This window comes from Sander lucioperca, chromosome 10, assembly GCF_008315115.2.
Source record: "Sander lucioperca isolate FBNREF2018 chromosome 10, SLUC_FBN_1.2, whole genome shotgun sequence".
Taxonomy (NCBI): domain Eukaryota; kingdom Metazoa; phylum Chordata; class Actinopteri; order Perciformes; family Percidae; genus Sander; species Sander lucioperca.
In genome coordinates, this window is record NC_050182.1 from 16,814,359 (window position 1) to 16,838,668 (window position 24,310).

The 24,310-nt window shown below is 40.7% G+C and overlaps 1 protein-coding gene and 1 long non-coding RNA gene across 14 annotated transcripts in view; one reads left to right on the plus strand and one right to left on the minus strand.

The window, feature by feature from the left end:
• Positions 1-76: 76 nt before the first annotated feature.
• On the minus strand, positions 77-10,104 carry LOC118496156. The gene is made up of 3 exons (XR_004898643.1): positions 10,094-10,104; positions 9,787-9,797; positions 77-269 (listed from the first exon to the last, which is right to left on the minus strand). It is a non-coding gene; the product is annotated as an uncharacterized LOC118496156 (long non-coding RNA).
• Positions 10,105-11,920: 1,816 nt separating this feature from the next.
• Positions 11,921-24,310, plus strand: part of map7d1a (MAP7 domain containing 1a) — a 43,163-nt gene continuing 30,773 nt past the window's right edge. For 9 of the 13 annotated variants that reach the window (XM_036006139.1, XM_036006140.1, XM_036006143.1 and 6 more), the window contains exon 1: positions 21,968-22,070. In XM_036006139.1, coding sequence (XP_035862032.1) covers positions 21,983-22,070 — 88 coding nt within the window. In that variant the 5' untranslated portion in view covers positions 21,968-21,982. Of the gene's footprint in view, positions 12,336-21,967; positions 22,071-24,310 lie in introns of those variants that run through there. The other 4 variants (XM_036006141.1, XM_031289848.2, XM_036006146.1 and 1 more) reach the window with 1 other exon arrangement.

Consider the following 24,310-nt stretch of genomic DNA (forward strand, 5'->3'; position numbering starts at 1 on the left):
AAAGTCTGGACTACAATAGAGCTGTTTGGAGCAGTTTGAAGAGTGTTTTCTGTTGGAGATGGTAAGTCCCTTTGGGGAGGACTTTGGGCTTTTTACCTTTTTGTAAAACTATTACATGCACAAAAAAGATATATAACAGTAAAGGAAAAGGAAAAAGCCAAAAAGCACAATATGAGCACTTTAATACATTTTCTCAGGACTTTGGCAAGTGGGACTACAATTATGCCGTCATTAAAAAATACTGCCTAGAGTATTAAGTTGTCTGCAAACTATATTTTAATAGATTATGATGATGCTGTTTTATTGTGTTTTACAGAAAACTTAACCTAAGTTATTAAACGCCTACTGTATTTAAGACAAATGTCTCTGAATTCTGGCACACAGATCACTTGTACTGTATATCCTGTTAAAACTCATTCAGATAATAAACAGGAACCTTAAATCTTTCAGACTGGCTTATCTGCATGCAGCAATTTGTTTGTTGCAGCGAGGGACGTAGGCTGGAAGAAGTGATGAGGTGGTGAACAGTGTTGAAATTCCGCACGTGTTCCCTCATCTGTTTTCACAATGTTGACATCTCCTTAGGAACAGGGACACAGGCTTTACTTGAATGTCTGTCTGTGTCTATGGTATGTGTGTGTTTTATTGTTTGGCCGTGCTTCTGTGTAGGTTTGCTGTTTTGAGTTTTAGACTTCTTTTACTCTGATAAATCATTTTGTCTCGTCCTCACTTTTTCATGGTACAAGTTAACTGTTTAGATTTTATAAGTTGGGCCGGAGTAATATTAGAATGAAAATAAAAAGGGCAGGAAGGAAAGGTCAGGATCAGAACGTTAGGTGATAGAGCTGTAGGCGAAAACACGTCACACATAGAAAGGTGTGTGTGTGTGTGTGTGTGTGTGTGTGTGTTTTATGAATTCATTGAGAGACTGGGCTTGGCTCCTGATAGCCATGGCACCTACTAAATATATTACTAATGTCTTATTCATCATTTTGTTCTGAACAACTGGCTGTAAAATTATTTTAAAGGGTGTGTTCATATTTCTTTTACATGGCCTTGTGTGACCTAGTGTACCTATCTAACTGATAATTTAAAGCAGCCATATTATGCTCATTTTCAGGTTCATAATTGTATTTTAAGGTTGTACCAGAATAGGTTTACATGGTTTAATTTTCAAAAAACACCATATTTGTGTTGTACTGCAGTGCTCTCTCTCACTGCTGCAGATCCTCTTTTCAGCTGGTCGCTGTTTCTACAACTTCGGTCAGTTACAAGGCAGGATTAGCTGGGAGACTTCTAAATGAGGGCGCACATGGAAGTAGTTCTTTTGTAGATTATGGTGAACTTGTGTGTGTTGTAGCAGTGCTTTGCTACTGAGAACGAGGTAGCATGCTAGCGTTAGCATGCTAGCGTTAGCATTAGCGTTAGCATGCTAACGCTACGAGCTAATGGTTGCGGTTAGCCTGCTCGTTTCGGCTTGTGACATCACAAGCCGTGCCGATTTTGAACAGCTCACCCAGAGACTGAAGGCAGGACACATTCAGAAACTGTATCTCACTCTAAACAGCATGGGTGGATTTTTTTCAAAGTTTGTATGTGTGTGGAGGCACCAGAGACACAACATAACACCCCAAATCCCAGAAAGTGATTTTTTTCATAATATGGGCACTTTAAGGTATTTTTATATACATGTTCAATATTCCTCACCCTACACGCTGTCAAGAAAGTAATTAAAATCCGCTGCAGTGTTGCATCCAGTATACACAACAGCAACTCATACTATAATTTAAAACTGGCATTTGTCTTCCCTGTCTTTATAGATTTATGACAATATTCATTAAGCATAAGGTCCAAAAACCAACCTCTCCATCCCTTTTGGCGAAAATACTAATACAGGCCTCTCGCAGTGAAGATGACAAACTTTGATTTACCTCTGCAATAATCCAGAATGCTAGACAAATCAGAAGGCGCAAGGTCAGTAAATCAGGCCGGGCATCTGTCTGCTTTGTCCTTGGATGGTGTCAGAAAGGAAATGAATACTATCAACTAAATTCAATTTGGCACCATCCTGTCTCCTCATTCCACTCCCCTGCCTCCCTGTTATTTGTGTAATAAATTAATCTTTTGATAAATACAAAAAAGAAATCTTGATTATATGACATTCCTTTTTTTCACTGATATTACATGCTAATAATTAGGTAGCGTAAATAATTATACAATAGAGTGTGCAAATATTTATCCTGAATTTGAAAGCCTCTGAATGGTGACCTAGAGGATTTTTTTTTCTCAAAAAAATATGTATAAAGGTGTGTCGTTTTCTGTCAAACCTACAGCAGATAATGTTACTGCTTAAAACTGCTATTTGCTAATAAGTAAGATGAACTGTTGTTCTTCAGCTGGAATTAAAACCTGTATCCACATGGCTCCCTTGGATTTCTTGACAGTTTATAGATGAGGCGGATTTATTCGATACAAACTGACATAAAGCAGTTGTTGAGATGCTAATGTCCTACGTTGTGAGTAACATTGCCTTACAGCTACAAAGCAGGCAGCAGCTGTCACTTCAAACTCATTTCCTATTACAGATAATTGAATGTAATGTGAGTGCAACTCCCCGAGTCCCCCTTATTCTAATACGCTTTATACACACACAATAGCATTAGGGTTGTCCAGCTAATGGGATGCAAAATGTTAGCTTTGATCAGACATAATGGTGCATCGAGTCAGTGTCAACCGGCTCATGTAGGAAAATTGATCCGTTTACAATGAACAGAGTACACAGTCATGGTTACAGTTTCTTGTCATTGTTCACACTAAATTTGATACTAAAACTCACTTTTATCATCTTGTCTTCATCGTGATAGATTTTTCCTTTCTGGTCAAATTCTCTAGTTTCCAACATTTCAGATGAACTGGGATATAAGGATATTGTGTTTGTATTGTTTAAGTGTTTCTCTGTTCTTCCTTCTCTACAGTAAATCCCTCTATCTCTGTTCAGACTGGGGGTGAGGCTAAGCCACTGATAGGCAAATAATGAGGACTGCTGTCAAGGGGATTTTGGCATGGCCATGGGGGGATTGAGGACGCCACACTGGGAGGCCCAGAACCTCGGGGATTACTGAGCTCACCCTCTTGCTTGCCAGCTCCCATAGGACAGGTCTCCCCACTGTCCAGGGCTCAACTTGTGCAAACATGCACGGGGGAGAGCTAAATTTGACCATTTCTTACTTGGTTTGATTAAAAACGCAGCAGTGGGGTTGCAGCATGAATCTGACTTTTACTTTTATTCTGAAGAGTAAATCGTGCCATCGGTCCTGAGAGCACCACCACTTCAAGAGCTTGTTAATTACCAGTTTAACAACAGAGCTCACTAACAAGCTGGCTGCTGTGCTTCTATTACTGAGGTCTATATAAAGTGTGCACTCACATGCTTACATGCCTGCAGGTGATCGCATACGTTGACTACGTTCACACACACGTATCCCGTCAGGGCCATTCTTCGCATTATTTCCTTGGTAAATTGGTACACCTCTTTCCCCCACCATACAGTTTTTTTTTTTTTACAGTGCGGTAGAAGTGTGCAACATGATCACATGGCAGCAGATAATGAGCACATTCTATGCATTGCTGTCACTCCCCTGAATGTTGATACTGTGTTGGAATTTTTACATGTGTACATAAATAGTATGATTTAGTCCTGGATTACCTCACAGAAACTTGAGACTGAGTCAGTATTGGTTTAGATACAGTAGTTGTCATTCACAGATTTGTTTTAGGAAATATTTTGCACACATTGCATGAAACTGTTAATTGCTGCTGCAGTATTTGCCTCCCTCAGAAGGACGACAGAATCATAAAATCATAGTAATAATCTTACAAGCAATCAACTGGAAGCCAATAGTGTCGTGTTGTCACTTCTGTTCCACTCAGGCCCGTTTTGGAAAAGAATAGCCTATAAGTAGCAGCTGGAATTAGAACAGGCCAAACCAGCACTGACACAATGGATGGACAGCATTGATGGTTACAGCTAGACAGAAATATTCCCTCACCAGTGCTGAGGCATATATAATTAATCCTGGTTTTAATCCAGGGAGTTGAATTAAAACAACTAATCTTATGTGTGTGTGCATCCACATGTGTAAGAGTGTGTGTGTGTGCATCCACATGTGTAAGAGTGTGTGTGTGTGTGTGTGTGTGTGTGTGTGTGTGTGTGCGTGCGTGCGTGTGTGAGAGACAAAGCTTCACTGGTGCTTGACCTCGAGACCTTTCACCCTTTGTTTATCTCTGTTGTGTTTGTGTCTCTCTGACGGCCACCCATCCATATGACAGTGAATCAATGATTTCTATCGCAGAGGACTGAACTTGTGACCTTTTAGTATTTATGAGACATTTCAAAGGTTAAAAGGAAATTAATGAATTTGCACCCATCTGTTTTGAAAGTAGAAAGTACTGCATATTGCTTTACATAACTTTACTTCCTGTGGTTTGTCTTTGTCTCCTTAGCAGCTATAAACTGGGATGGCAATGTTGATCAGTATGCAATTTGATCCGGATGGAAATATCTCTTCAGCTATTGGATGGATTGCCATGAAAGTTTGAGCAGACATTCATGGTCCCCAGACTTTGGTAAACCCCTGATTTTTCCTCTACTGCCACCATGAGGTAGACAGTTTTTTTAGTGAAATATTATTGAATGATTTCCAAGATATTATGGACACATATCTATCATGGTGCCCAGATGATGACTCCTACTGACTATGGCGATCCCCTGACTTTCCTTGAGCACAACGAGCAGGTCAAACTTTTCCCTTATCCAGTGAAATATCTGAACATATACTTAAGGGATTCGCTCAAAGTTTGATGCAGACCTTCATGGTTCTCAGATGATATACTGTCCCCCTCAGGGTGAACTGGGATTGCGTTGGTGAGTACTATCATCAGATGAAAATTTTAATTTGTTCAATACTTTGGTTTATGAGAAAATAACTGCAAAATGAATGGCATCCCATCAGCTTCAGCTAAACTTTGTTTTTAGTGCTAATTATCAATTGTTAGCATGCTATCATGCTAAACTAACACAGTATACATGAAAAAAATGTATCCCTGCTGAATATCCGCATGTTTGCATTTTTATTTTGAGCATGTTAGCACGCTGACATTAGCATTTAGCTGCCTTAATACACCCTCACTCAGCTGCTAGCGTGGCTTTAGACCTTGTCTTGATGTTGTTTTCTGTCTCTTTTCTTTTCTCTATTTACTTTATTCCTTCTGGAAAGCACTTTGTAACTTCTATTTTGAAAAGGACTGCAAAATTAAGTTAACTTGCTTGCTCAAGAGGCACCTTGCATGTTGACTGAGCAGTACTGCTTCTCTCTTGATTGGCCAGTTTAACCTCACTGAAACTCAGGCTGTTGTAGTGTAAGTTTCCCTCCTTGCAAATGGAACCAGGGGTCAAGGAAAGGCACTCCCACTCTCTCATTCAAGTTTTTTTTTCTGCCTCTGCTATTTTCCTCCATCTCTCTCTCTCTCTCCTCATTGTGGGTTGTCATGGAAATGAAAGCACGGGGAGGGGGAACTTCTTTCTTTCTTTATTGAAGCAGTTGTGGGATTGGTAGTGGGCTGGGAGTTGGGTATAGTGAAATGGAGCGATTCATGCACTCATAAACAGAGAGTGCGGTGGAGCAGAAGGGAGGTGGAAGGGCTGGGGGTGAGGGAGAGAGAGATGAGGAAAAGGAGAATAGAGAGGGGCCCCGGGGGTGAGCGGAGAGAGGAGCCAACTCCACGTGTTTTGGCCCTGCTTCTAACTGATAGCACGTTTTAGGCCATTACGTCATGGTCTGCCAGGCTCTCTGCTATTTGAGACATACTGCTGCGGAATCACATTCCTCATGGAAGATGGTGAAATAAGCCCCTGGTAAAGCCACCTGTTGTTAGAGAGGCCAGGAAAAACTGTTCAAGGAAGATCAGTGCAAGAGGCGTTTATGAGCAGTGGTGGGCTGTGTTAATTACCTTCTGTGTTGTATGCCATATGGAGAACAGTTTAAAGTAGTTTACCTTAAAAATAGACTTGACAAATCCACGAACAAAGACTGAGTTATGCTATTCATTGGTTGACCTTGGACAAATGCTTGCTGCCGTGTAGTTGGCAGTTTTGGATTTGTGAGTTCCCTTAGATAGAAGATTGTACGTCCTGTACCTGATGCCAGAATTTCAGGAAATTTCAGGGGGGAAAAAAATCAAAGGAGTGATTTAGAACACTACAGTTTTTCTCCACTCATTTTTTAATTGCGCTAAATAAAAAAACACTAATGACACTGGTGTTTCTTTCAAAGGGGAACTCCACCGTTTTTACACATAAGGGTCAGTGTACGTGTCACTGGTAGTACTATGAAAACAATTGTGTCTCCTCCTCTGGTGGGAGCTCTTCAAAGTTTGAAAAGGAACCCTGATGATGTCATTGTGGTTGCATTATGGAAAACATAGGATCCAGTGTTTCGGGGGCTGGAGCACACTAAGGATTAAAAGTCAGGATATCCTAACAACTGCTGCTTCAGTTTTGACTATAATTTTTTTAATCTGTCTCTGCGTCAACCAGTATTTTGGCGGTGCAGTACAAAACAGCTGGAGTACCCCTTTTGTTGACTGAAGTATTTTGATAGATCCAACAAGGAGAGACAGAAGTGGAATGAGAGATACTTTGTAAGATTCAAACCCAGGACTTCAAATTGAATTCTAGCTTAGTTCGGCCTTAATACAATGAAGCTGCAAATCTCAACATTCAGCTCTCTCTAGATAGATAGATAGATAGATTTTTTTATTAATCTACAATAGAACATGCAAATTACAAGGCTCTCAAATAAATCAAGACCTCCCAACTCAAGTCAAATTTCCAGTCCACAGTGAGAGGCAGCCTAAATCTGTATTATTCAGACTAAACAGTGCTCTTTTTTCCCAGCACCCCAGAGAGAAACACAAAGAAACAGGCAACACTCCCACACTATCTCTCCCTACCTTTCTGTCTGTGCTTACACACACATTTTTTCCAGTATGATGTGTCTGATTAAATCACACTACAGGAAACAAAAGACAACATGATCATAAATTATCTGAATCTACAGCCCCCTGCAGGTGCAGGTGACCTTTGACCCTCCTGAGTCGAGACACTGGTGTGGTGCTTTCTGAAGCCCGACAGCAAACTGAACCAGCAACTGTAAACGTAACCGACGACGTGATTGAAATGTTATGTGCAAAAACTGTCTTTGCTAAATGTCTTAGCTAGAAAAGATTAAGCAAGTGCAAACAAACATATTTTAGCAGCAAATGCCTCATTGTTAGCCTCGTATCCACCCTTCCTTGATGCTACACCACCCCTCCTGCTACAGTGCTATCATTTGCTAAAGGCGGAGATAGTGTATTCAGTAGTCTATAACGTAGGCTGGGTCTATGTTCTCTGGGGACATTCTGAACATTCCTGCTATTGTTGTTTCATTACCAGGCCGAGGGTTACCCTTGCCATTCACAGTAGCTGACCTCTAGACTCACTAGCGGTGCCGGTGGTGACCATGTTCCCTGGAATAAAATGATAGGAGCTCGTTCTTATGCAAAAGTGATGGTGCAAATTTTTTTTTGTAGGTGATAGGACGGCGATAAATCGTGGGTGCTTTTTTGAGTACTTTCTAAAATGAGCAAATATTTATGGAGCCCCTGAAGGGTCATGGTCAGAATTTTTTCCAAAACTTCTTCTTTCGTAAGGCCAAGCTCCGACATTATATAGCCACTGGCTGTGAACACAATTGCAGCCGCTTCCTGGCTGTTGTGGGTGAAGCTGTGGCTGTAGATATAGTTAAACGGCTGCATTTGGTTGAATCTATGATTCTATGGACATGGTAGCTGTGCCGTTACTACTCTTTACTGCTCCTATTAACATTAGCAAAGAACGCATTGTTAAGCCACATAGGCCTTTCTCTATGGATTTGAGGAACGCAAAACTTAGAGAAGAATATCAGAAAAACAGTTCCACTGTGATCTTTCGGGGGCTCCATAACTCTGCTTTCTTACAATACGTAGGCTTTTATTCTAACTATTGGATGGATTGTCATGGAATTTTGTCCAACTTTTGAGGTCCTCAGAGGATGGAGCCTACTGACTTCCCCTGACTTTCCGTAGTGCCGCCATGAGTTGCCATTCAGAATCAGAATCAGAATCAGAAATACTTTAATAATCCCAGGGGGAAATTATTATTGTTACAAACTCCAGATATACAAACAACATATATTATACAGACAACATATATATTAGGAACAGAATATAAATATATATAACTATATATATATATATATATATATATATATATGTGTATGTATGTATGTATGTATGTATGTATGTGTGTATATATATATATATATATATATATATAGAAGAACAAATTTACAACAAACAAATTTACAAATTTAAAACAAATTTACAGTTGTAATATATAATATTTCCACTCCTGGAAAACCTGGGCTTCACACAAACAGCACAGTACTCACAAGAGGTGCAAAGAAAGAGAGACTTCAGGATACTATCTTTACACAGATAAGCCTTCATCGGCAGCTCTCAGTTCTTTGCGGTATCAGTTGCTCCATAGAGTGTTACTGGATCTAAACTCCCTCTTCCTTTTCCTTTGAGATTTTTTTCCTTTGCTTTCTTATCTCTCTAGTTGGTTCCTCTTGTTTTCGGTATGTGTATTTACTGATGCAATCACATCCTCTTAGTAGCAATGATGTGTTTACTCTCTTATTCCCAGTGTTCTCTGTTAACTGCCTTTTTTCAAGGCATGAACTGCTTACGGCGATCAGTGGCAGTGTGTGTGTGTGTGTGTGTGTGTGTGTGTGTGTGTGTGTGTGTGTGTGTGTGTGTTTTAAGTGATGAGTGCAGCTGCAGCCCCAAAATCAAGTCCTTTCTTGAGCACTGAGGGATGGATAGAGGAGGAGGGCTTGCTCCACTTCCTGTGTGCAGTGAGGTCACACAAGTAGTTCACAAATGGAGATGACACAGGTTCACAGGTTGCTTACAGAACTTGCCATTTATTCAAGGCAATACATGGAGAGAGGGATATGAAAGTAGAAAGACAGATAAAGGTGCTAGAATACACTTATGTGTATGTTCACCATGTACCGTTTTGGTCTGCAGAACTTTAAAAAGACATGCAACATTTCAGCACATCTAAAATGCAGTTCAAAGGCAACTGCATTATTTCCCCCTATTTGCATCCACCTTCCTTTGAATGGCTCATTAGCACAGCACGGTACAGTGATGTGTGATAAATGGACACACGCCTCCTGACTTTGAGGTATGCTTTTATCCTGAGCCCTTTAATTTACCTATCAGACTGCTGGCTCAGGCACCTGGGCTATACTGTCTAGTGTGCAAGGTTGAATAGCAGTAGCTTATTTGTAACACTGTCACATCTTAAAAATAGGCAAGGCTACCTTTTTTCTGGTAAGATATAAAATATTAGGAAACTCAGAAAGCCATTTAAATTATGTGTATAATGTAGTTGTTTTTGTTGAAAATATGTTACGTTAGAAAATGTGCCCAGTTTGGTATTTGTCATATCCACTCTCAATTAATTTTAATATTAAAGTTTATAAATTGTTGACTTTTTTTTTTTTTAAATGAATGTTGCTTTTAATTTCAATCGGTATTTTGCAGAAAGTAAATGGATTTGTATGTGCCTCATCCAATTAGTTTATCTGTTTTTAAGAGCTTGTCATACTCTTATTTCTCAAAAAAGCTTAGCACTTAGCATAATACTCCGTATGTCTCGTTACTGTAAAAATATGAGACGGCAATCTCCCTAACATTAGTGTGAAATAATGCTGTTGATTCAAAATACTTTTTTGTGTGCACAGGTGTTCGTGTGCATGTGTTGGCTCAAGAGCTGGGTATAGAGATGAGAATGAAAGGATGAAAGAATTGGAGGGTTTTCAATATTTAAGAGGCAGCACAAAAGATCTAAAAACATGCATCTGCAGAGCACTTGAAAGTAGAGTTAATGTCCATGACTTCTGATGCATTTGGTTTACTTTCACCAGCAATACAATACCACACAATATTTTATTTGTCCAAAATATTCAAATTTCTTCTGTTATGTCCCTTTTATGACTGGAATGGTTGAATTGGTGCATTAGCTGAGTTTGTAATATGACATGAAAGAGTTTTAATAAAGGCTCAATAATCAGTCTAAGCTCTTGGTAACTAAAGGCGAAGGTGGTGTAAAAAAGAAATATGGCTTTTATTTCCTGTAAATAAACAAAATATTTGTGTATTCTTAAATTTTGGATGAGGTGTGAAGTCATTGATCTTAGCACAAAGACGCTTCCTGCTCTCTCCTTCAATCTTTCCTTGACTTGAAAGGATTGGAAATTAACTCTTAATTGCTCTTTTTTTCAGTAAATGAATTGCCATACTTATCTGTGACTCAATTACAGATAGATCTAACAGACTATAATAACTTTAGGGGGACTGGGATCTTTGACAAAAGCATTTATTTGAGTCATGGTGTGAATTCATCAAGGACAATTAGGAAGAATGTCATGACCAGTACAAGTAGACTTTGAGACATTGACACATTAAACAGTCACTCATTCGGCTTTAATTCTGTAAAACCCACAACACTCTACAGCATGCACACCCAACCCCCACCTCCTTCAACATCCCCCATTTTCCAGTTGCAGTGACAGGTGGCTCTTGGGGGTTTTGGGGAACACGACGAACAGCTGCACAAAAGAGCCCCACTGTGGTCCTTTTTGACGGGGTGTCCCCTCTTAAGTGTGCTGATCAGCCCCTGGCCCAGCCCCCACCTTGGCAGATGCTCTGAGAGATCCACAGGTGGTAGACAAGAAGCCACTCTGCAGTATTTAAAACGGTTATGTAACAAAGATCATTTTTAAGTTTTATGTTTTGAACTGGGTTGTGTTGTCTCTGATTTAAAAAACAGCATAAATATATGACTCTGCAGTAGATCTATCTTGGGTAGAGTAACTTGTTTAACTCATCAAACCACCATCATCCGAAACAAAAACCTGGCTGACAGGAAAATCTAGTGTTCTCCTTAAACTAAAATGACATGCATGTGCAAATCATTAACTATATGGTTGAGTTTCAGTTGTAGACAGTGAAAAAGCTACCCTTAATGTGAAAGCATGTTGACATACACCTTTGAAATGCAAGTATGCATGTAGTAGAGATTCCTTTAGTACATTCTTCTTCTTCTATTGCATGCAATTTTAAATTTTCAGATATTTTTTGTATAAGCAGGAAAACCTTGGGTTTCTTAGAAAATGACCCAGAGGGGTCCTTATTAAAGTGTCTCCAAAGATTTTAGGGTGATGTTTTCTGGTTTCTGTCATCTCTACTGAATATATAACATGCACCCAAAGTTATTGATGCAAAACCTGAAACTTGATTCAGAATACCTTAAAGGTTGAACCATGTTGCAAAGATAAGTGTGTGGACTACCTCTCCCTTTCCTTTTTATGCTGTTTTTGTCCTGCACATGTGCTTAGAGTTGGATGTGCAACTCTAAGCAAATATAGCAAGCATGCTGGTCAAAGCAAAGGCATGTTTTCCAAGGGAAGAATTCTATTGAGTGTGAACTATGAACTGGCTCTTAGAGCATTGTAGTTTTGTGGATGGATAAACCCAATCAAAATAGAGGGGGCAGCTATTTTCTATACATAACGAAATTAGTTTATATCAATAAAGTCTGCCATATGATTATAATATAGGCGTTTTAAGATGTATAAGTTCCTGTATCTGTCTTCCATTATGTTACATCTAGCAAGTGTTACGACACATACTGTAGGTATCTGCCGCACCCCCCTCTTGGTAATGGTACAGTCCGATCGGAGAACGAGTGAGGGACCATACGCCAGTGCAGAACATCAGCTGTGGTGTGTCGGAGAGTGATAAACTTCTCTCACTCCTCCTCCCCTGCTTTCTTTCTCCCCAATCCCCCCTCGATACCTCTTTATGTAACTTCTCTGAGGAGAAGCCGCAGCCACCGGTGCCTCCATCGACAGGCAGGTACTGGCTTGTGTTTGTTAGTGTTTTTTTTTGTTGCTCTGGTCTGTCCGGACGCTTTCAGGAGGGTTTCCTGCCCGTTTCGTTCAGGACATCGGGTGCAACTGGAGTGACTCCACCAAGTTTCCCTCCTATTCGGCCTGAGGAATGAGAGGACTGCCGCTGTGAGAGGAAGAGCCGAAACTCGCATGTTTGAATGAACAAAAGAACAGAAAGCGAGGGTATTGCCGCCGAAATGGAGGAAAGTACTCTGCCAGGAGCAACATGTAAGTATTTATTCTGTAGTTAAGTCTACTTTAGAGTTGAATCTGTCTTGTTTTTTTGCTCGAGTGCTTTGTCATTCATTTCCTTTGTCACGTTGTAACAAAATAATTTAAACCGCTGTCTTGCTAGTGTTAGCTTTATAGTTGCCTTGCTCATTTAGTGGTTGAGAAACACTGTTGCAGTTAAGGTAAAGCAATAGAGAGCGTGGTCGGGAATGAATTTGTCTGATGAATTATGGATAATCCATTAGGAGGTGCGGATGCAGACAGTCCACAATTCATAAAGCTAACGCAACCTTGTTGTTGTCCGCAAGATTAACACCTAAACCCTCAAACCCGATTTTAATCTGAAGGGACAGTAAAAGATGATTTACCAATTTGCAGACCCTTTTGATGATGAAAGCAAAACACCGGTATGATGACTGACTGCTGATGGATGTCTCCTAAAAAAAAATCTGTTATATGTTCCTTTTTCTTTCGCATAGAGCTCAGCTATCAGGGTTATAACAACACAAATTGCGCTAGATGAGGTAATCTGACTAGTAGGCTACCACCCCATCCCCCTCCTTATGTTATGTTTAACTCACTACTAACATGATGCAGTCACAAGCAGTCTGGGATCCCTTCCTATCTCCTCTTTGCTGCTGCTCTACCAGAGGATGTTTTCCAAAATGCAGTGAATAGTTGTTGTATGCACAGGTGCAGTCATGCTCATTTTATGCTGGTGCAGAGATGCATCACGAACTCCTGAAATCAAATCAACAATTTAAATGAGAGCCTCAGCCGTCCAAAGTGTAGGATAAATAGTTTCCCTCACACTCCAGCCATATCCAGCTTAGTTACTGCTTTATATGTGCAATTACAAATATGTGATCCTGTGATCATGCAGTTCAAGGCCAATCAGGTCATGACTTCTCCACTCAGTTATAACAAATGTCTCAGTTTGAGACTAAATTGAATACCCATGTTGGAAACCTGCCAATTTGACGTTGTTCTTGCAAGCAGCCCAGCATTGGTTCAAAGTTTGAATCTCCATGCCAAAGCATTGTGTGTTGACATGTTGCCTGCTTCTGGAAATAGAAGGGGACACACAATGTGACCTCCTTCTGACAACAGAAAACTTCCTTCCTGCTGACAGGGGGCTTCATGGAGGGAGGTTGGCTTGTTTTGGCTCTGCATCAAGCAGGAGGAGAGATGCGCTCCACCCTGTTTGTGGGAATCTTGACCAGTAGACTGGAGTGTCTTTAAACAGCCATGTTCTCAATAACATAATGTATGTATGACCATAGAGTTGGAAGGGGCTGTCATCATATGTGATATGAGTCATGGCAGAAGCCCTGACATCATGCCTCTTGCTTCATGTGATGAGTACAGTATGTCAGCCAGACTGTTATGCTTCCCATGCTTACTTAGAAGGATCAGTGGTCCGTGGTCATCAGAGCTCCAACACTCCTTTTGCATAACTCAAGCTCAAAGTGCGACATTTGCCTCCAGCTCACTCTGTGATCATGTGTTTTTCTTCAAGTTCTGAATCAATTTCATAATCTTGCTCTAAAGGAAGATGTTTACCTTTTATGATACCGCTCTCTCACAAAGAGGAAGGAAGAGTATGTTCTTCAATTCAAATAAAAGACGTGTTTTCTTGCCACATCGGCTCTCAAGAATGTGTCGTGCCCATGTAAAATATCTGTGATCAAGATATGTAAACAACACCTGGAAGCAGTAGGACAACTGGAAAAGTCTTCTCCTTTTGTTGAAATACAGGCACTAAAGAAATCTCACTTGATTTGTCCCGCTTGACAACTAGCCCTTGGACTGGAGCTGTTGAAAGCCTGGCCCAGCATTGTGAAAATCTGCTGTCAGGATTTATGGAGAAGATCTTCTAATCCGTCTTTTCTTTATGCAGGCTTTCTTCTCTCTGTGCTCTCCATTCTACCACCCTTTCACAGTCGGCTCTTTTTGGTCGTCCTCTCTAATCACCGTACCTGAACAGCTAAGCTGTGACCAACTGAGATGAACAGAAAGTTTTTTTTTTTCCTTTTTATTAAGATTAGCCTTTTCTAGCTTATTCACAGAAACACCTTAGGGGAATTACAATGCTCATTCCTCTAAACTTCTTACAGGAGGAGCAGGATGTAGGTTGTATAGTGTAGAAGAGACTGAGGTGATGCTTTAAATAGTTATGAGCCATTATGCAAACTTTGTTTTAAGTAAAAACGACAAGCTGCTTCACCACAGCCATATTGAGGATAGATAGCATCAGCAGGCTGACAGGGAAACGGATCATAGTGTAGTCCTTGTCTATTGTGTAATATGGGAGAATCCACCAGCTTTGGCTGGCAAGCCTGTACTGTAATGAACAGGATCAGTCAGCTACACATCTTCAGCCGCAGGAGATGTTATGTAATCAGGGGGATATGTGTGAGAGCCTCCCATTTTTGGAGAGAGGGCTATTGTCTTTCTAAATTAACAGTGGGCAGCGTCCCATGTGCCCTTCTAGATTCACTGCCTAATAATGGAGCCTGATAACAGCACTAACTGACATTGTTTTTGCTCAGGATTAGTTGTGAGCAATGCAGTGGTGAGTGTGTGTTATAATGAGATGTTTTCATGTTTTGCTGGAGATATATTTGACTCGGACAGGTTAGCTACGTATGAAACCACTTATGTTTGAAATGTATCAACTAAAGATAAATCTTTCATCGTGTAGAACTATACAAGTCATGATTGAATCTTTGTGATTATGAGCAGAGTAATTTACATCCATGTATTTTTGGGAGTGCAATAATGTTGCACACTACTGTAACTCTATAGTTGTACTGTAGGTCAAGCAACATGCCTGGTTATGTCAGTAACTCTTTTGACTTGAACTGTTCTTTGGGCTAGGAAATTTGAAGCTTCAAGTCATTTATGCACTGAATTTAAATATTGAATTTTTCTATTTTAGAGGGAGAAAGTAATGGCACCCATTACATTTATTTATTTTTTATTTTTTTGCTGTGTCTGCTGTTTTTAATCTCATTTATATTACTGGGTGGTGCACACAAAGGGGACCAACCTGTGTTTGGGCCTCATCCTACATAATCCATTTAATTTAGTGTATGTGGCTGCAATCACTGATTACTTCAATCAAAGGGCATTTTTCAGGCATGTATGACTAAAAGGATTAAAGTAGCAAACTGATTATCATAATTCTTTACCACACTTTTAACAAGATAGAACATTTTTTTGGGTGTATAGATTCATTGATTATTCCTCTAAAAGCTCTGACACACCAACAGCCTCCCCGAGTTGGTAAAAAAAGTGCCTCGGAACACACTGAAGCGGCGCCGACTTGAGTGTACGTTCTGCACGAGCGCGCAACGCAATACGTCTCCATAACAGCAGGCGGCGCTAATCTGTATTGTCGCCCAAAAAAATGAAAAACGGCAGCTGATTGGACGGACACATCACGTGGGTCTTGCTTCTCCCGAATTTCAAAGCCAGACCATAATGGTGGCTCGTTCGGAATACGATCTCGTATTTTATAAAAATAGTTCACCGAAACATCTTTCTGAAAACATTTTAAGCGAGAAATAGGCCATGCAGTTGCTGAATCTGTCTTAATTTCAGATCGACAAAGGTCAGTTTAAACGATTTTCGTCAGATTTTGAGAGGCGTTAGTCAGGCTCATCCCGCTCGTCATTTCCGGTAATTGGTCATTGATTCCGACTGCCCACTGGCCGATTCAACAAGTCAAATCTGCCCAAATGAACGCCGACGGCTCCTCCGACTGACGACGGCACTGAACACCCCAAACAGACTCGGGTCACCAACCTCGCCAGACTGTCCGACGGCCGATAATCGGGTTGGTGTGTCAGCGCCTTAAAATTACCTCAGGCAGTGTTGTTGGTGTTGGTGTAGGAGACTGGGGGCTTCCCAGTTCTTACATGTTCAGATATGAGTTTGGAGAGAGAAGGGAAAAGAACAGAAACATCTGATTCACAAAGAACCGACTGAAGTCATGCCAGTACTGTGGCGTTGAGGTCTGCTTTTGAAACTAGAGTGCAGTTTTTAGACAGTGAGACATTTGCAGTTGTTTTGGCTCCTCTGCGCTCAGCTTATTAGATTTAAAATGAAACACTTACTGGGGTTGAAGAGCCGAGTTGCAGCTTTAGGGTGCTTAAGGTGTTCATATCATATTAGTTTGAAGAGCATTGGAATCATACTCTTTTTTTAAATTTATTTTTTATAGATATAGTCCCTGCATGATAGTGTTATGGCTGCAATTTATATACTGGCCAAACTGGTAAACCCTTTCAGTTTCAAGCTGGAAGTTGGCACTTAAACTGCATAGTCACTGTTTATTTTAAAATAAAAAAATTGGAGTACGGAGCCAAAAAATCACATCACTGTCTTAAATACTCAAGGTGGCTCTTAATATGCAAGAATGCTCATATTACCCCTGTGCTAACAATGCCATTCTCTTTTAAAGGTGCAGTAGGTAAGACTTATAAAACTAACTTTCTGTCTATGTTTGAGTAGAACTACATGAAGCAGGTAATTTAAAAATAAATCCGGCTCCTCTGGCACCACCTACAAGCCTGTAGTGCGATTTGCAAAAATCCAGAGAGAAGACTCAAACGTGAATTATACTAGACGCATCAAGGTGGCACGCGCCATCATGACGTCAAAATGATGCAATATCCTGCTGGCGCGTCCGATTTATGACGCGCGAGCAGAGGTCGCGCACAGCTCTTTTTTTTTTTCCCTGCAGCGCGCGACAAAGCGGAAATGGGAGGCCTGAACGAGTTCGCCGACAACCGGATGCCAGGACTCTCAGAGTGACTACAAGTCTCTCTTGTAAATTTACTGGGTTAAGATGAGTTCTTTTATGGTGATTGAAAGGCTTGATCTGACGAAGTAGGTCATCGAATCAAATCAAAGCTTTGACGGCAATGCTCTGTCGCCACCTCTGTTCAGGAGAAGACTGCAACTAGTGTCGCGACCACCAGCGCGGGTATAAATAGTCACGGTGATCCCATGACGTCACATTTGTACGCGCCAGCTGGGCTGCGTCTAGTATAATTCACGCTTAAAGCTATAAAGTGAAGACAGACACAGAAAGCGAGCCATGCTGTAATGTGAAAAAGGTGAAAAAAACCTGATTGAACTGCTTTATCCAGATTTCAACTCCCCACATAGAGGAGGCATCACGTCAGTGTCGGTCCATTCTGTAACACCCAGATGATGTAAATCACACCGCCCAGACACTGACCTCTCATGAGGTAATAGAGGTAGATCTCTAACCCAGCACTCTGATGTAAAAAGCTTTCCCATTAACCAGCAGTGTGCAGACTCTTAGCCTCTGCAGTATTCTACCAGGAAATGGCTACTGAAAGCGGTCAATATGTGCATGCAGGCACAGTTCATGTTTGTTTTTGTGAACGTTGACGACAGACACAACCTTTTGAAATAATGTGTGTGAGGTCTTTTAATTGTGGACCTCCTATCCCCATCCTCTATTAGGAAAAAACACAAATACAGTGGATTAAGGTAGGATTAGAGCTGAACTTGCCTACCCTTGAACCACCTTTAACCAACTAAAACGCAAGGTAGCTCAAATACAACATAGAATGTTTGTGTTGTCTTACCCTGTGGGGTGCCCTGGTAGCTCACCTGGTTGAGTGTGCATCCCATATACTAAGGCTCAGTCCTTACCGCAGTGGCCTGGGTATGAAAAAAGCCTAAAAAATAATCTTGCCTTGTAAATAATAACATTACAAATGCTGATAATTGACAATTAACTGCTACAAGCTCATCTTTTCTATGCCTTGTGCATTGTGATGATGACTATAGTCATTCACTCACTTTCCATAGCCCCATTATGCGTGTTATTAGTCACATTTAAAATTTTGCCCCAAGAATGTGTCTGGCTTAACAACTTTATGATATATGACCTGTCTTCAGCTCCTTTGGTCTTTACCTTATAATGAGACCATTTGATATATAATACAGTTGATCATTCAAAAAGCTGTGACTTGTCAAGGACCACCTATGATTACTTTGAACCGAATGACTTAGAGCTGGAAGCAGATCACAGAATTAATAGGCGACCTGTGTGTTAAAAAGTAGTATACAGGAGAATTGTTTGGTGCAAAACATATTAACTACCCAGTTCAAACTGCATGAGTGTGATTAAAAGAATAGTGGGATATTTTGGGACACTTTGTTTTGTATACTGATATAAGATACAAGGTGTTAGTGAGCTTTAGAGGTGCTGGTTGGCAGATTCCGTTACCTTTAGATAGTGCCAAGCTAGCTGTTACTGCCTGTTTCCATTCTTTATGCCAAGCTAAGCTATCTGGCTTCTCATCTAACTCAGCAAGCAAGCGAATGAGCATATATCCCAATGATGAAATATTTAATAATTAAAATGGCCAGGTTGCTTCAAAGATGAACACAGACAGCATTTATGACCAATACATTGACTGCACCATAACAGAATGAAACCAGAAAGACAGAGATTTTTCAAATTATTGGACCATGGAAAGGCAAGACAAGCTTATTTAGCACACTCAATGCACAAAGACAATTGAATGTGCTTTACATAATGCATTAAAACCATGAAATATAAAAATACAGTATAAGACAACAATACACAAATAAACTACAATCTAGGCCTAAGTTTGTTCCAAGATGCTGCACAGCTGCAGCAGCTGGGTAGTAAGAAAGTGATTGAATGCCAAAGAAACATGCTGTTCTTACTACGAACCCGTTCTCTTTAAAAGCATGAGAAGCCCATGAAATGTACACGTGCTATTTGGAAGGCATCTGCTCGATTGTGGCATACAGGAAGAAGGCCGATGATGCAGTGTTTTGGCCCTAAATGTATTATCAGTCAGCTGTACTGGCCTTCTCCCTGGGACACTAGAGGAAGGACAAGGGGAGGGAAGTCTTGATTTGGACTGTGTTGGTTATTCCTTCCACCTCCAACAAGTCTGAAAATATCCCAGACGGGCTGCTCTGTGCTCTCTGGTCGTCTGAAAGTTCCAGTCACCAGACCTATCAGCTAATATTAGACCAGCTAAAGGACATGCATCTTGCACTGTAAACACATCTTGATCTCCCTACACATTCCTTGGCCGTTGTATCACATGTATGTTGGAGCCCTTGTTTGACCCGTTTTCGTCAGTTATTTTAGTTCTTGTCTCTGCTTTCTAGGAAATGTTAAGGTCATTGAGTTTCATGGTTTTGTTGATGTATTTGAACCTCGCAGTGGAGAGTGTGGGAGTGAACATTTGGCATCATCATTGTTACCTGTGATTATGAAACCCATGATTGGACCTTGTTGCCAGCAAAAAAAAAAGTTCTGGGTTTTTGTGTGGGGAGACAAAAATCCAGTTAATGAGAACTGTTGGGTGTAATTGTATGTTGAACAGGCACAAGATTACTGCCTGGGCCTGATTTTTGCTTTAGGTAATGTTTATGAAAATGGCCACATTGGAACAAAACGACAAACAACAGCTCTGTGAGCTACCTCAGACAGGGACACACACACAGGCAGAGCTCTTTCAACATGTCACCAGTTAAATTACCTGTATCTATTTTGAGGGGCAAACTAAATTGCAAAAGATTAAACTTAAATGGTTTACATATACATACATATTACATAGTCCTATTCGGACTAAAATTGGTCCTTGATGGTGACAGGGGGACCAGAAAACCCCGCCATTGAGAGATTACTCTGTCAATTCCCAACCCCCAAAAGAGACATAGAGCCGGTTGCCAGGAGCGATTGGCTGGCATGCCGATACACTGCCTCCAGTTATGAATGGCAGCTTTTGCGGCCCAGCTAGACATCCCATCCCATCTCATCCTCTGATGTCATTGAGAAAGGCTTGAGTTTGGCGGTTTTTGACACTCTTTCCCCACCACTGGTCAGACTGTCTAGGTTACTTATCCCTTTATGTTGGAGCATGTTGGTGGCAGCAGCAGATGCAGGGTACCCCAGAGAGCTGCTGCGAGGTCAAATAAGCGGAGCCTTTCATCAGCGCGGTGGCTTCGGCACATACGCCGGTGCAGGAGAGAGCCGCAGCAGCTAAATGCAAGGCATTGTTCTCAGCCTGGGCCAGGTGATGGGATGAAAGCTGGTGCAGTCACTGACAGAGACATCAGTATTCACTGGCCGATTGGCATGCAGTGAAGGAATGCAGTCTTTTTAAGTGTCTTCAACTCTGCCGGTTGGTATGCAGAACCACTTTTGACATTATAAGACATACATCAGCTGTAGCCTGATGAGTGGGTTCATCAGTCTGACTCAGATATCAGAGACTCGGATATCTTTGAAAGACAAAAAAGTCCAGGGTGCTCAGGAAGTTCAGTCAGATGTTTGAAGGTGCTCTTTGGGGTCGGGAATTCAATTAAGTGTAGAAAAAAAGGAAAAACCAAGGCACTCTTCTTCAAAAGTATTAAAAACCCTTTATTTCACTGGCTATTTCATAATAGAAAATGTAAAAGACATAGGGAGAAGCAACCCACGCGTAGCAGCACAGACAGCCTTCTTCAGGGTGTGCCACCCTCGGATATCTTTGACTGGTTTGAAGATATCATATTCAGCTCTGGAAAATTGTTTCCTGGCATTTTATAGACTAAGTAATGATTGATTAATTAAGTATGGTAAATAAGTAGACAGATGGATCTATAATAAAAAAAATAGTTATTTGTTGACGTCCGTGTTTGATTCAGTTGTATCATGACAATCAACTAAATCAATCCAGGATTTGAATTAGCGATTAAACATAAAAAGTTTAACGCTAAAGTTGTTAATCAGACAAAATACCAAAACTTATTTGGTCCCAGCCTCTCAAATGTGAGGATTTCCAGCTTTTTCCTTTTTCATATCATTGACATTTTGTTGAACAATTCTTTTTACGCTAAAAGATTTAATTAAAACATAATCATTAGAATAATCAACAATCAAATGATCATTAATTGCAGCCCTAGTTAAAAGAAGCCAGGTGGTATTCAACTGCAGTTTGTGTGCAGAATATAGTGATGTTTATCTCACTTCCCCTTTAAAATTGTAGTCCTCAGTTGTAAGCACATCTAATGAAAACTTTGGTCTTTAAACACACACAGGCAGGGCCTGGTTTGGCATGAAGTCAGTGCTTGTTGTTTACACTGCGCTTCCTGTGTGTCTGGGCCCCCTTGCACTCTTACATCACCCTATTCGGTGCAGGAGGGACATAACAGGGTGAAGGGGCGACGGGTTAGGGGGGTAAGCGATGAGGTAGTTCATTAGTCCCCTGGCCCATCCCAAATGAGATGCAGATCCATTCTCTGTGTGTTTCCCGAGGTCCTCTTTTCTTTTTATGGGTTGCCGCCCTTTCCCTTTCCAGTCTTTTGATTTCACACTCTGGATCTCAATCCTGCTTCCTCGCCTTTTGTTTGCCATTTCCATTTTTCATGAGAATGTGCTGCACATCCACCTTGTTTACCAAGCTTTTTTTTTGTAAGATTAGACTTATTTAGATTATGCAACATTTCTGTATCGTTGCATTAAATACCTTTTATTTGTCCCTGTTGGTGGTCTGAGTGCGTTCACCTCTAGTCTCTTCTTGTTTGGCAGGAGACAGAGAAGGTTGTGCTTAAGAGTGAATAAATATTCCATGTCTTGCCCTATATTCATACTCTGCTCAGTATCTTGGCAAGACATTGGCAGTGCTCTGGATGTTGCATTTGGAATAAGCAGCAGCTGTGAGTTGTAGATGTATTCATTATGACTGATCACTATCATGTAAGATCATTTTAAAGCTTACTTTTTTTACTTTGCACTGGAAATGTATGCCTGTTTTTGTATCAAGCTGTTTCACAATGATATTGCTTTTTACAGCTTGTCTCAACCCAAAGTATCCTCCCTAAGCTGTTAATGAGCAAACACTGTCCTAAGAATGTGCTGACATAGTTTGCTGATTCTGTCATACAGTGAGTCATGTGTTTTGCTGTGCTGTGGCAGAAACAAGCTTTTCTTACCCTGATTCACGGGTCCCCTTGTAAGGTTGATGAACAGGTTGAGAAAATAGCAGTGTGGTATATTATCTGAACCCTGTGCTTAGTACAGATCCTATAGCTGTGTGGAGAAAAAAGGCTTCCGTTATAATGTGGGCACATGCTGTTCCAAAGACCTATCCTCTCGTGGCTCTGCTTTCTTATGTGTTATTTTTAATGGAATTCCTATTGCCTGGACATCAATATTCATACTCTGTTATTAAAATAATTAAACTGGAAAGGCTCTTGTGGCCTTCAGCTTTGGAGGTGACTATCTAAGTCTATTTAAATGGCACTGGTGCAGCAGTGTGGGTATTTATAACCTGCTCTAACAAAATAATATGCTGTGAAATTAGATTTCTGCTAAATCACATTTTGTGTGGCAGAATTACCAGTTGTTGTCCCAGATTTTAACGTGGCTCTTTACTCATAATGTCATCAGCCAAACTGTAAAGTACTAAATCCCTTTTGTGCTTGCACTTTGGCAGTGAATGTACAATGAGCTTCTCAGAGCCTGTGCTGCATTTTTCTAAAATCAACATTTGAAATTGCTTCAAACTGGGAAATGGCACTGAATCTGTGCAAATTCCCTGCTGCTTCTCAACCTGCCGTTCTGCTCCCACACTGTGCTCGTGCATGCATGCATACACCCACTTCGGCAGGGGTTCCTTTACTGTTTCTGCTGACTTTAACAGATATCTTATTCCATTGTGTCACTTTTGCATGTAAATGGGCTCAGCTGTGTGCCTCAGGCTTTGTTTGACACCTGCAGCTAGAGAGGCCCCATAGGGAGACATTATGGGGCCAACTGAGCCGTGGTGCAAGGGGACGGTGTGGTGTCCAACCAATGGTCACACACAGCATGCTGAAGATTCCTGAACTACCTCTGACCCACTTTAGGGTCTCATAGCTGTTGAATACCTATTTGATATTCAGTAGGAGAATAAAACAAAGCAACCATGCCATGATCATATCACTGCTTTTAGGTGTTTAGGTGCTTTTAGATTGATTTACTTACTACCACAAGATTAGTAAGCGATTATGCCTATTTACCTGAGCCACCTCCGCCCCACAACCTGGTGGTGCACATCAAAACCTTCAACATGCCTGAAATGTTATCAAGCTTTTGAAACGCTGACCAAATGCTTGTCCTGAGGATTTTTCCCCCTTTTCTTCCTCCACCAAAGTGTTTTTCCATGTTCCGGCTTGATGGAGACTCAAGCGTCTCAGAGGAAGTTGGTGTGCATTGATTTATGATTTATGAATAATGTAAATGATGTCACAAGAGGGTGGTCTAATGGCTTTTGGCTGTAGTTGTCCAGAGAGTAAATATGGTAAGCAGGTGATACACAAGTGTTCCATTGATATACCCCCTGTGTTGTATGGGTTGTATAAATATAGTAATAGAATTAGGTTGATATTCCTATTTCTGCAATGATTCCACACCTAAACACACCACATGAGACCGCTCTGTTACATAAAAACGTGGTAATTTTATTGTATTGGCTTCTTTCTTATGACTGTGATAACAGCCGAACAGAGTTCATGGATTGCTGAACAGATTTTGTCATTGCATTCAGGACATCTGTGCAAATATTACTTAAGCATTCTCCTCGAAGCCTCGCATGATTATGTCCCAATCTTGTTTGCTGTAAGGGGTCACTTTGTAGATCATTTTTAAATACAGCTGTACCAACCACTATGTCAGTCTAGGACAGGCAAAAGTCCCTGATTCGGAGCCATTACACTCAGCAGACTTCTTTGTTCTGTTATGTAAAGGTGCACCGTTCTTTTAAACAAAGTTATGTTTACATTCAGTGTTCCTCACCAAAATGCATCACTTGCATCTTTCTTTTCCCAAAAAACATTTTCAAAGCAGTTTTTTATATACGTATGTATGTCTATTGCTGTGCTTTGTTTACGCCAATGTTTGATAGTTTTGCAGTTTT